This window comes from Astatotilapia calliptera, chromosome 7 (assembly GCF_964374335.1).
Source record: "Astatotilapia calliptera chromosome 7, fAstCal68.1, whole genome shotgun sequence".
Lineage (NCBI taxonomy): Eukaryota > Metazoa > Chordata > Actinopteri > Cichliformes > Cichlidae > Astatotilapia > Astatotilapia calliptera.
Genome location: NC_137428.1, coordinates 52,938,713 through 52,951,214, shown reverse-complemented (window position 1 = coordinate 52,951,214; position 12,502 = coordinate 52,938,713). Strand labels below are relative to the sequence as shown.

General features: G+C 43.0%; 2 protein-coding genes across 2 annotated transcripts; both read left to right on the top strand.

The window, feature by feature from the left end:
* Window positions 1–253: 253 nt before the first annotated feature.
* LOC113026535 (shaker-related potassium channel tsha2-like) lies at window positions 254–3,498 on the top strand. Its single transcript, XM_026175438.2, has 2 exons — window positions 254–1,852; window positions 3,026–3,498. The coding sequence occupies exon 1, from the start codon at window positions 402–404 to the stop codon at window positions 1,830–1,832; it is 1,431 nt and encodes a 476-aa protein (XP_026031223.1). The 5' UTR covers window positions 254–401; the 3' UTR covers window positions 1,833–1,852; window positions 3,026–3,498.
* A 2,575-nt stretch (window positions 3,499–6,073) lies between these two features.
* Window positions 6,074–7,829, top strand: LOC113026534 (potassium voltage-gated channel subfamily A member 1-like). Its single transcript, XM_080304647.1, has one exon. The coding sequence runs from the start codon at window positions 6,202–6,204 to the stop codon at window positions 7,675–7,677; it is 1,476 nt and encodes a 491-aa protein (XP_080160773.1). The 5' UTR covers window positions 6,074–6,201; the 3' UTR covers window positions 7,678–7,829.
* The last annotated feature ends 4,673 nt before the right edge of the window (window positions 7,830–12,502 follow it).

The following is a 12,502-nucleotide window of genomic DNA, read 5'->3' as shown; positions in this document are numbered from 1 at the left end:
AGTGCAGTGACTGGTATGAGAGGGACAGCAGCAGCAAGTGTCATCTGGTGTTCCAACTTGGGGAGGGCTTTGGAGATTTAAATGGTGTGAATATGATAGCCTTCTCTTGGTATAGCATATGCAAGTGGAGATCTGTGTGCACCACTGAAAGTTGACAGTTCAGAGGCACTAACCTGACAAAAGGGCGGCGTAAATCAACAACAACCAAATCATTTTGCATATCACCAAGTAAAAATAGTTTTAGATTAAAAAAAAAAAAAAGAAAGAAAGAAAAGGAGGGACTTGGCCTGAATCTCGGGCGGCTGCATGAGAAAGAGAGACAGGAGGGAGTGCAAGCAAAAGGGCAAGAGGAAGCCTCCAAGGAGGTGAGTGACGGGTTTACCCTCGGAGGGGTGAAAAAGATGACTGTGGTGGAGAACCACGAAGAGACTGTAGCCGTTACTCCTTTGTTACAAGATGCTGCAGACGTGGAATCAGCAGACCAGGAGTGCAGCGAGAGGGTGGTCATAAACATCTCAGGTCTGCGTTTTGAGACGCAATTAAAAACACTCTCTCGCTTTCCGACCACGGTTTTGGGAGATCCGCGTAAAAGGATGCGCTTTTTTGATCCGCTGAGAAATGAATACTTCTTTGACAGGAACAGACCGAGCTTCGATGCTATCCTCTATTATTACCAGTCCGGAGGAAGGCTTCGGAGGCCCGTCAGTGTACCTGTGGATATTTTCCTGGAAGAAATAAAGTTTTATGAACTCGAGGAAGAGACCATAGAGCTTTTCAAAGAGGACGAGGGCTTGGCTCGGGAGGAGGACCGACCGATGCCTTCCAACGAGTTTCAGCACCAGTTGTGGCTTCTGTTTGAGTATCCAGAGAGTTCCGGACCCGCAAGGATGATTGCCATCGTGTCTGTTATGGTTATTTTAATATCCATTGTTATATTCTGCTTAGAGACTTTGCCCGAGTTCAGAGAGGTCCCCGCAGTGCATGACAACCAGGTCAATGCAAGTGCGCAAGGGAAAGCGCCTAGTCCGTTCACAGATCCATTTTTCATGGTGGAGACACTTTGCATTGTGTGGTTCTCTTTTGAATTCACCATGAGGTTTCTGTCGTGTCCCAGTAAAGCGGCTTTCTTCAAAAACATGATGAACCTAATCGATGTTATAGCCATTGCTCCGTATTTCATCACCCTGGGCCTTGATCTCGCAGAGCATCAGGGCAGCAGTCAGCAGGCGGCCTCGCTAGCCATACTGAGGGTCATCCGTCTGGTCCGTGTTTTCAGGATTTTTAAACTCTCCAGACACTCAAAGGGCCTGCAGATTCTCGGGCAAACGCTTCATGCGAGCCTCAGGGAGCTGGGGCTGCTTATATTTTTCCTCCTAATTGGAGTTATTTTATTCTCAAGTTCGGTTTATTTTGCTGAAGTAGATGACCCCGAGTCTGGATTTACAAGTATACCTGATGCGTTTTGGTGGGCCGTGGTGACAATGACCACAGTCGGTTATGGAGATATGTATCCCTCCACTATCGGAGGTAAATTCGTCGGATCCTTGTGCGCCATCGCCGGAGTGCTGACTATAGCGCTACCTGTTCCTGTGATCGTGTCCAATTTCAATTATTTTTACCACAGAGAGAACGAACAGGAAGAAAACCTCCAATACGTACACGTGACCTGTGGACATCAGCCGCAGCCCTCGTTCGGTGAAAGTGATTCGATCAAAAGTAACCAGTCGTTCTCCAAAACCGAGTCCTACCAAGAAAGCGACGACTTAGAAGCTCTGACACATCTACACGTGACTCCAGTGGAGACATACACAGTGAAACTGACAGATGTATAAAGAAGACCTCAAAAAATCTGGTGAGTTTTGTTTCAGTGGACACAGGTTTCTGTGGGCGTTTTGAGCCTTTTGTCTGTAACTCACCTCAGAATAAAGCTTGATTTGATTTCACTAAAACGAATGAAGAAAACAGTAATTCCTCCCGCTTATGTAACACACAGGTATTTAAAAAAAAAATCAAAAACAAAAACATTACGCTCATTGTTGTGGCTTTCACACCATCAGTGAACAGTTTATGATAACAGACTCGAAGAGGAAATTCCAGTAAACAAGCAAAAATAAAACTGGGGAGATTTTCCTGACTTTGGTTTGACTGCAGATTTTTTTAAACCCTCTGTAGATGACAATAGTGATGTGGCCTTACTTTGTTTACGCACAAAGGCATTGGACAACAAAGCGCACATTATCCTTTTTTGTTAATGAAAACTATTGTTTTTTAAATAAAACCAGAGAAAAGAATTCGGCACCAGTAATAAACAGAACCACTAAAAAAACAATCGTCGTGTAAACCAGAGCGGGGATTTATGCTGGCCATGTGCGTGTCTGTATTTGGCTGCTCTGTGGCGAGATGGCTGCAGTCACGAGAGCACTTGGCGCTCAGATGTTGATTTGTGGTGAACAGTTTTTCGTGCCCACTCTTAATCACTTTTATCCTGCTTTTTGTAAACCTTGCTGCTTCACCTTAGCCCCCATGTCAAGATCTAATGACCTCTTGGATGGTACATTTGTGTGTTAACAGGGACTCCAGCCCTGTGTGTGTCACGTTTTAATTTGATGAAATTTTCTTCTTGCATTATAAAATCTCAAAAAAATGTGAAATTCAAAGTTATCAATATGAAAGACGAGAGAAATCGTCATTGTCTTTATTTTTCTTTGGGACATGTGCTTCTGTGGAACTCTGGTCTGTAAGAACAAGTGAGCTCTGTGCGCCGCTGTGTGGATGATAAAAATCCATGCAGTCAGCACTCCTGCTCAGGCTCCTCAGTGCGCAAAATTAACGCTTTAGCTTAAGTGTCTTTGCACTGTTGCAGTTGGCCTTTACTGATTTAGCCATAAGCCCCCGAGATCCTGCTATTTGACTCTGTATGTATCCGGATACTTGTGGCGGTTAAGTAAGGTCAGCACATGCTCGACTGCTTTCCCTCACCTCCTAAATGTTAACGGGGTGGGTTTTGTTTTGTGCTTACTTGCAGGAGGCAGAAGATTAAGTGGAGCTTGTTGTTCCCACAGAGTCACAACAAGACACACGCGTGGCGCTCTCTTCTCCTCCAAAACACTGGATCGGTTTCTCACGGACTATTCTCGCACAGCCAGTATTATAACCTACAGAGACATTACAGTGGAAACGCATGGAAAAGGTTCAGTCTTGTGTAATGGACATACGTTTTTGTGTTAGAAAAAAACATTCTTTTGTGTACGCTTTAAAAATGACCATGCATTCTTTGTATAGAAGAACTGTGTATATATTGCTCTCTTGCCGCTTATAATGCAACGTTGTAAAAAAAAGTACCTTTATTTTATCTTAGGCCAGAGCATTACAATGCAACGTCTGCATGACCTGAATTCATTGTGGATTAAAAATGTAATAAAATATTTATTTTTCTAATGTAAACACGAACGTGAACTTAACTTAATCCTTTTGATAAATGATTCATGAAGAAGAAAATACCACTTGTCATTTTTCATTGTTTCACCGAGGAGAGCAGAAAAGAAAAACACCAAACCCTTTGTTAAAAAAAGAAAATTAAATAATAAAATCTATGCTTACTAATTAGTTTAATACGTTTTTATCACTTTTGGTGCTGAATCGTGGAAAATGGGCGCAGAAGCAGACATCGGATTGTCTTGCCACGAAACCAATTAACCTAATAAAATGTCATAGTGATAAATGAAGGGGTTTGTCTTTAAGCACATTTTAAGAAATTAGACAGAAATCCGATCACCCGACTTTTGTGTTTATTCTGTGTTTTTGAAAGTTAGAAGATGCTTGCTTTAAGTAAGAGGAGCCCATCTGCTCACACCGTCAGGTATCTGCATACAGCTCAGCAATTAACTAATGGAGCAGATTATTTACTTGCTTCGTTGTCAGTGCGTCTATTTTATTTTTATTCATTTTTGTTTCGAAGGAAGTTTTCAGACGTCGATCAATCATCTGCGCTGTCCGCGGTGCTGAAAGTCATCAGCGGAGCATTATGGAAAATTCCCCACCTTTTTTGGTACACCTGCATGCCTTCAGGGGCCAAAATCTAACAGCGACTTCACCACTGAGGAACCTTTTAAACTCCGTATGATAAAGAATCGGATGTGAGAGCTGCACAGCCTGGAGAGGAAGCAGTACTTTGTAGCTTTAAGGGCTTCAAACCGATTGCTGATGAGTAAAATGTAGCACGCTCTTCATTAGTGCAATGTTCAAACTTACTACACCGAATCTGGTATGCACTGGCTCAGATACAGACTTGCGCATCGAAGTCCTTGACGCGACCAACTAACGATTTAATCCTTAAATCATTAAGAGACGGAAAGGAAAGCGGATGCTTTAATCGCCAAACAACTGATTAGATTCTCATTTTCTAAGATATAGATGATCTCAGATGTGACGTGGAGTGGGTTCCGGGGATCTCTGTATTTTCTTTGCGGTGTGATTGCACCAGCGCTGGCACACGAGCGTTCTTGTTTTTGTGGTGTATGGAGAACTTCTGGCGGCGTGCTTTGGTAGAGCCGGTCTGCATTGCGTCGAAACCTTCCAACTCCTCCTCCTCCTTCTGCTGCCCTCCCTCTCCTCTCCCCTCCCCATCCTCTTTTCTCCCTCGCCTCCCCTGCACTTGCATGTAAAACGCACAGCAAAACATGCTTGACACTGTTGAGCAAACATTTGGACATCGCTGCCACACTTGACTCTCTCTCAGCTCACCAATGTTATTTATTTGTTCATAAAAAAAACAGAAACATTTCGCTCTCGATGCCGCCTTGAAGCCCACTCTACCCGTCATCTTGTCTAGTGGCAAAAAAAAAAAAAAAAACCAAAACAGATTTCTGCTGATGCAGTGATGTCTGGAAATGTCAAGGGCTCGCTTATTGCCCCTTAATGTATCTCCCCCCCGAACTGCAGTGCAAGATTTTCTCCTGCGGTATACAGCGAGCTGCTCACAGCACCGTGCCGCCAACGCCGCAGCTTTGCGATCCTCTCTCCCTTTTTTTTTATTTCGCTCATTTTCCATCTCAGGCTCCCCTCACTACCCCATTTCAAGAATTCTTTTCTTTAAAAACCTGATTTTGTATCGTGCTTTACTGACACAGTTTGGATGGAGATGGGCACAGTGAGGTTCTAGGATTTTTCTTCTTCTTCCTCTCCTTCTTCTTCTTCTTCTTTTTGCTGGTACAATGTGAAGTTGCCACATGACACCCACTGGCGCGCTGCTGTTGGGTGATTTTACTCGAGGATAAGACGCATTCAAGACGTTTTCAAGATCAAACCACGGTAAGCCTCGAAACTTATGTAACACTTTCTGGTTAGATTATTTTTATTCATAGGTAGATTTTTTGGTGGTGGTGGTGGTGGGGGTGCTGAAGTGTTTTCACTCTACTGCTTTTGCACATTTCCCCCGCACTTGGGCTGCAGGGTGCTTACATGTACAAATAGTAATAACAGCTAATGTTATGCGTCATAATTCAGGCTGTTGTGAGTGGCGTAGGACAAATCACTGTTGTTCTTCTGTAAGAAAGAGATCCTGCGTTTCTTTGTCAGCGTTTTACGGAAATATTTTGCAACTACATGAAAATGCCAGTGGATTTTGTTTTTAATAGGAATTTTAAGCCAGGGTAGAAAATAACTGCCGCATCATATCACCACTAGAAAGTCACTATTAAGTTGTAGAGGGAGCTTTAAAGTGGTCATATTTGACACATTTTACAGAAATTCTCCACCACATGTGTTTCCTTACACGTTAAATGTTGGATAACTGCACTCAATGCACACTGAGAGACATAAATAAATAAATAAATAAACTGCAGAAAATGCTGATACAGCAAATATCTTGGGCTGTTTGATCCCATTATTTCCTCCCTCCCTCTCTCTCTCTTTCTATCTCTGCCTTTCTTCCTCTCTCCTGGTGACAGAGGCAGCAGCAACAATAGCTGCAGATGCACCGGAGAGGAGCAATGGTCAAGCCAGCAAGAACCACAGTGGAGCCGCACTGAGGCAAAGCAGCCAGCCCCCCCCCTAGTATCTGGGGACGTCTCCAACAGTTTCAGGGGTGCGGGGAGCTGAGGAGTGGAAAATTTCCTCCCAATCCTGAATGCCTGCTCAGCCAGACTAACCAACACCCCAGCAAAATTCCTCCCCCTCTTTTAATCACCTCCTCGTCCCAAAATGACCGTAGTAGCGGGCGATAATATGGACGAGACCTCAGCTGTCCCTGGCCACCCTCAGGACACCTACCCCCCTGACCACACTGACCACGAGTGCTGCGAGAGGGTGGTTATCAACATAGCCGGTCTTCGTTTTGAGACGCAGCTGAAAACGCTCTCCCAGTTTCCGGAGACGTTGTTGGGCAACCCGAAAAAGAGGATGCGGTACTTTGATCCTCTGAGAAATGAGTACTTCTTCGACAGAAACCGTCCCAGCTTCGATGCCATCCTTTATTACTATCAGTCTGGGGGGAGGCTGAGAAGACCGGTGAATGTCCCCTTGGATATGTTCTCAGAAGAAATCAAATTTTACGAGCTGGGAGTAGAGGCGATGGAGAAGTTTCGTGAGGATGAGGGCTTCATCAGGGAGGAAGAGCGTCCTTTACCCGAGAAGGAGTTCCAGCGTCAGATTTGGCTCCTCTTCGAGCACCCAGAAAGCTCGGGCCCTGCCAGGGGAATTGCCATAGTGTCCGTGATGGTGATCCTGATTTCAATAGTTATATTTTGTTTAGAGACTTTACCACAACTGAAAGAGGATCCAGCAGGCCGAATAGAGAGAGTGGGGAACATTACAATTTATTATAAGCCCGACATCCTTACTGACCCCTTCTTCATCATCGAGACTCTCTGTATAATCTGGTTCTCCTTTGAGTTGATAGTACGCTTCCTAGCATGCCCGAGCAAACCGGCCTTCTTCAAGAACATGATGAACACGATTGACATAGTGGCCATCATCCCTTACTTCATTACACTTGGCACTGAGCTGGCTGAAGACCCAGAAAACGAGGGGGTGGGAGAGCAGGCAACATCTCTGGCCATACTCAGGGTGATCCGTCTGGTCAGGGTGTTTAGGATCTTCAAGCTGTCACGACACTCTAAAGGACTCCAGATTTTGGGACAGACCCTCAAGGCCAGCATGCGAGAGCTAGGACTGCTGATCTTCTTTCTGTTCATTGGAGTCATCTTGTTCTCCAGTGCTGTCTACTTTGCTGAGGCAGAGGAGCAAGATTCGCACTTTGGCAGCATCCCGGATGCATTTTGGTGGGCTGTTGTGTCCATGACAACTGTGGGCTATGGGGACATGGTCCCGGTCACTATAGGAGGCAAGATTGTTGGATCTCTGTGCGCCATCGCTGGAGTGTTGACAATTGCTCTCCCAGTGCCTGTCATCGTGTCCAACTTCAACTACTTCTACCACAGGGAAACTGAGGGAGAAGAGCAAGCCCAGCTGCTCAACGTCAGCACTCCCAACATCCCGTCTGAAACCAACTCCAGCCGCCGTAGTTCGTCTACCGTCAGCAAATCAGAGTACATGGAGATTGATGGAGACATAAACAATAGCATCGATAACTTTAGGGAGGCAAACCTCAGAACTGGCAATTGCACTATAGCCAACCAGAACTGTGTAAACAAAAGCAAGCTGCTTACTGATGTTTAGACACTAGCTAGGAATTTTAGTCTCTCTACGAGACTGTTATAGATGGAGTAGACTGTAAGTTAGGAATGCTTCATTTACCTCCCCAAAGCACTCTATGGCATTAGGCCTGCAATTATGCTCAGCTATACCGAAAGGAAGCAGAAAAAAAACAAAACAAAGCTGTTAGAGTACATGACAGGTAGAAAGAATTATTATTCTGATACTACAAATATATAGTCACATCAGAGAGAAGACATTGATCATTACACACACACCAGGCTCCCTCGAGGACCCAGAGCACACGCCGTCTTCTCAGACCACAGTGTGATAATTAAAATCTTATATGCATGGAGTACAGATAACATTTCAGCAAGTTGCACAACCCACCAGAAATGACTGCAGACATGCAAGCATCTGCGGCCAAATGGTAAGCGCCAAAAAAAGTTAGGAGACCTCCCCCCGCCACCCCCACCCACACACACCCTCCCTCCATTCCCCGTTCTCTCCGCAAAGGATCTTCTACTCGGCAAAGCACCTTATAGGAGGAAGACTGATCTCTCTTGTTTGGATATAAACAGACGGCGATCTACTTGCTTCACAGACATCTGCAATGCTGCTGTTTCATTTTTGTTTAGTTTCGTTTTTTTCCTCAGCAGTTGCTGTAATTGTGTCATCACCAAGTGATTCAATGCCATGCCCTTTAGACGCGACACAGCACAATGAGAACGTGAGCTTCACATGAGCATGATTAGAGACTTTCCATTTTGATATTGGCATGCACAAGACATATCTCACAACACCGGAAAGGATGTTCTTTTGGATAGCTGCCTCCATTCCCTCCTACAACCCCCCACCCTGCCCCTCTTCCATTCTGTTTTCACACCGAGTGCACTGGATGAGTTTTTGGTTCGAAAATGCAAATCATTTAGAAGTATAGAAATTGAATGTTAAATCTTAAGGGAACAGTACATAAATGAGATCATAGCATGAAAAAAAAGTAACCTGCATTATGGTCTGTCAACTAAGGTACTTTTGTATCCTGGTATATTTAATGCATGACGTGAGTATACAGCTTGTTGCTAAATCTTGGCACTTTGTGGTGCCCTATTGTCAGGAAAACTAAGGAAATCAAATTCTGGATGTCTCTGAATTGTGGTCAAATATATCCGAACCTACCTTCAGGATGCAGAGTTTATCATTTAAGAGTAGGCAAAGATAACTGAATAAATATTATCAAAAAAGCATATAATCCTAATAAGCACCGATTACTGTATTAGTCAGTAGTGCACTGCATGGACCTTCTTTTTTGACAACAGAACAGATTAAACTCATGCTTCTGTCTCCATCTCCAATTTAGGTCATGCTGGTTTTGAATCCACCGAGAAGGATATTTATCAGAAATATATTCTGACTTTAGTTGCTAGTGCCTTTCCCCCTTTCATCAACAGGACCAGTGAAAGTGCCTCTGTGTTCAGCGGTGTTTGTGTGGTTGAGCAGAGCTGGTCCACCTTCTGTCTTAGTGTTGAAACCGTGTTTGCTATGATGCTATGATGCCAGGTGAGCAGGTGATTTGGGTCAATATGATAGGAAAAAAAAAACAGATCCATGCTGTCATGCACAAACCCGTTTTTATGCTGTCATGCACTTATTTATACCCTTGAGCAGCAATGTATTGTACTCTGCATGTTTACCACTCCACTTCAAAAGGGAATATCCATTGTTTTGTTTTTCATGCTTTTCTTTGTGCACCATGCATCCTTTCAAGGTCTCTACCTCAGTGAGGTCATTGCAAACACACTGCAGAGCTGCAAGCTTCAACGCAGGGTTTCCTATACCATAATGCAAAATGGAACCTTAAGTGTAAACTGCAGTCATGCAATATTGAATGTGAGAGTCCCAAAGCATAGCCTTTACACAAGCACTTAGGGTAAATAGTGTACCACAATCCTGCTCCTTTTTTTCACTCAAAGCTACGCACAATCAGAACGCGTTTGTAGTTTGTAGAGATTGCCTGACTCTCCTAATGGGATGAGGTCGACTTTTTAATGTGTCCGTTTCTTTGAAACAGTGCCATGTCAAGTTACCGTAGTGTCACAGGAAAATTAGCGAATGTGTTTAAAAACGGCAGAGAAGTTGAATCTAGTTTTAAAAGCTGTCACACTGAAATTTTTGGGCAATGTGATGCACAGCAAAGTGAAGCCCATCTCTTTGCACAGTTGTTTTATTCTGCTGCGTAAGTCCTTATTTTTCTTTACTAGTGAGATTTTCCTTTCTTTTTGCCTGTGCTTGTTCATTCGTCGTGCATCGTTTCTCAGCATATTGTTCCAGACAAGCAGACTGCAGATAGAGTAGAACAAAATGTACTTGAAATTCTCCAGCTACTGTACATCAACCTACACTCAGTATTGAGAATAATTTCTCTGAATGATAGCTAGATTTTATACTGTACTGTATGCTATTGTTATTTTTGTTTTGCCTTGTTTCCTTTTACATTTAGCACACTCCTGACAGTATCCTGTAAAAAGAAAACACTGCAGTGCTACTTGAATGTCAGAGTTGTTTGGTTATTCTTTGCGGTGCTAGTACACGACTACCGTTCTTGTTTTGCTCCCTTAACACGTTTCCTGCGGCTGAAGCAAGCCTTCCTGAATCATTTTGGAAAAGATGATTTTCTTCTCAGTAATTTATCTTCCTCTCTGTTATGTTGTTGGTGGCTGGTTGAGTAGTTTGCGGCACTGTCCGTCATTTCATTTGGGACTGATCTCTGTACTGTACTGATGAAGTGTGTCCACCTCAGGCACGGCAAATGTCAGTAAATGCAAAAAAAAAAAAAAAAATTAGAACGATATCACTCTATCTAGGATTTCTCGTAAAGAATACAAAAAATATAGCAATTTCTTACATGCAGCTACCCAGAAATCATTGAAGGATTGCATGAAACGCCAACACGAGGGGATGAAGATACAAGTGATTGCCCTCACATTTACATTACTGTCACTACTCCTGCTTTGAGGGCATGTGTGAATGGTGCTACACATTCAAATACCCAACTGAAACATGCATTCTTAACAGCAATAGAATAAGAGGTAACCTGTTCCTTAAAAGCTTTTTGTAAAAATGGGAACACAACTTTGAATGTCAGAAAAACACTTGACAGATACAACAGGGCTGCTTATGTACCAACCTCTTGTCTTTCGTTCTGAGATTTTTTGCAAAGGTCAGAGGGGTCAGTTGTAGAGGCTGACATTTTCTTGTGAGAAATCCAAATGTAGGCTTTGCAGCAGTGGCCGTTCCCACTGAGCTCCCCGGTCGGACTGAAGTTTCGCTGCGAGGAACAAAGCCGCCCGAAGGGTTCAGTCAGACTTATAGCAGAGTCCCAAAGGAAGAGCCTAGAGCACACTTACAGAGAATCAGCTGTTAGAGAGAAAGACAGAGAAGGTGCCTAAATTATTTTACATCCTCATTTGTTTAGCTTCCTGTCAGATGCTATGCTTCTGCAAACAAACATGAGTGAGAAGATCTTTAAAAAAAAACATTTAATTAAGAAAAAAATATCACAAAATGTCATGAGAATAACATGCAGTTTAGCTACAGTAAGATAAAGTAACCAATATATACTACAATTATATATGAGAAACAATTTTAAAGTGTGTTCCTAGTTTCCTTTGTTTTGTTTGACTTGTGGTGGCACCGTAACATGAATGATTTAGGAAGAACATGCCTTATACTGGAATATCAAAACAAAATGTTCCTCCAAGTAAGCCATGATAATGAAACTACTGTATTATGACCACGTGCTTTACACTAGATGATATGGACAAGAAGTGTACAAACTATATATATTTAAAAAAAAAAAAAAGTTTGTCTTTTTGGTTCCAAGAAGATGATGAAAAAAAAAACCACGATTCATTCAAAATCACCACGTTCACATTTTTTTTTCCAAATCTCTACTGCTAAAATGTATCTCTACAGAAGTCTACTAATTGCAAAAAACTGCATGATTGATGGAAGAATGCATGAGCTTTGCCTTTCAAACTGTGGATCAACTATAATACAGTTGCATCATTTAAAAGAAAAAAAAAACAAAAGAAAGAAAACCCTTGCTTTCATCTGCACCAAGGCTTCCTGTAAGGCCCTGTTCAGAACTTGTCGTGTCCTTTGCTGGATTTCTTAAAAGCACTTTAGCGCTGACCTCATCACTGAGACGGCGTTTGTCAGCGTCTGTGCGTGATGTTCAGGTTGTGCTTGCGAGGCTCTGAATGTGAGCAAGGACGTCAAGGGCTAGTTTCTTAGACTTTATCTCCACTGTAGGACTGAAATCCTCTCTCGAACGACATTTCGCCCCCTCTGATCTCAGTCTAAACTGTAACGACAGCGTTGTGGGAAACGTGTCCAGCTTGTCTAAACAGGGCCTGTGCCACACACCCTCCTCTGTACTTCACTGGTTTAAAGGCATACTCGTTTATTAAAAGTCTCGATGTTGGACTGCTTTTTTCCATTTCTTTTTGCCTGCTTATAAAGAGGCACTGAACATGACTGAATGTTGCGATGTTGTGTATCTCACTTGCCAAAGGTGACAATACTGGGAGAAGTTCTTGTTTGTATGAGAATGGCTACGAGTTTGTCTTTTCTGTCAGGACTGTACATTTATTCACCGATGGGGAAGGACCTGTTTTTTTGTTTGTTTTTTTGGAGCAAAGCACCTAAAGGACTGTTGAACTTGTCTCCTCTTCTTTTCATCCAGTGAGCGAGCCAAACTCAAATTGTGTTTGTCCAATCCAGCCGCCATTGTCATGTTGTGTTTACCAAGGGTTATGCTACAATGTGTTCAGTTTGTCGGATGACG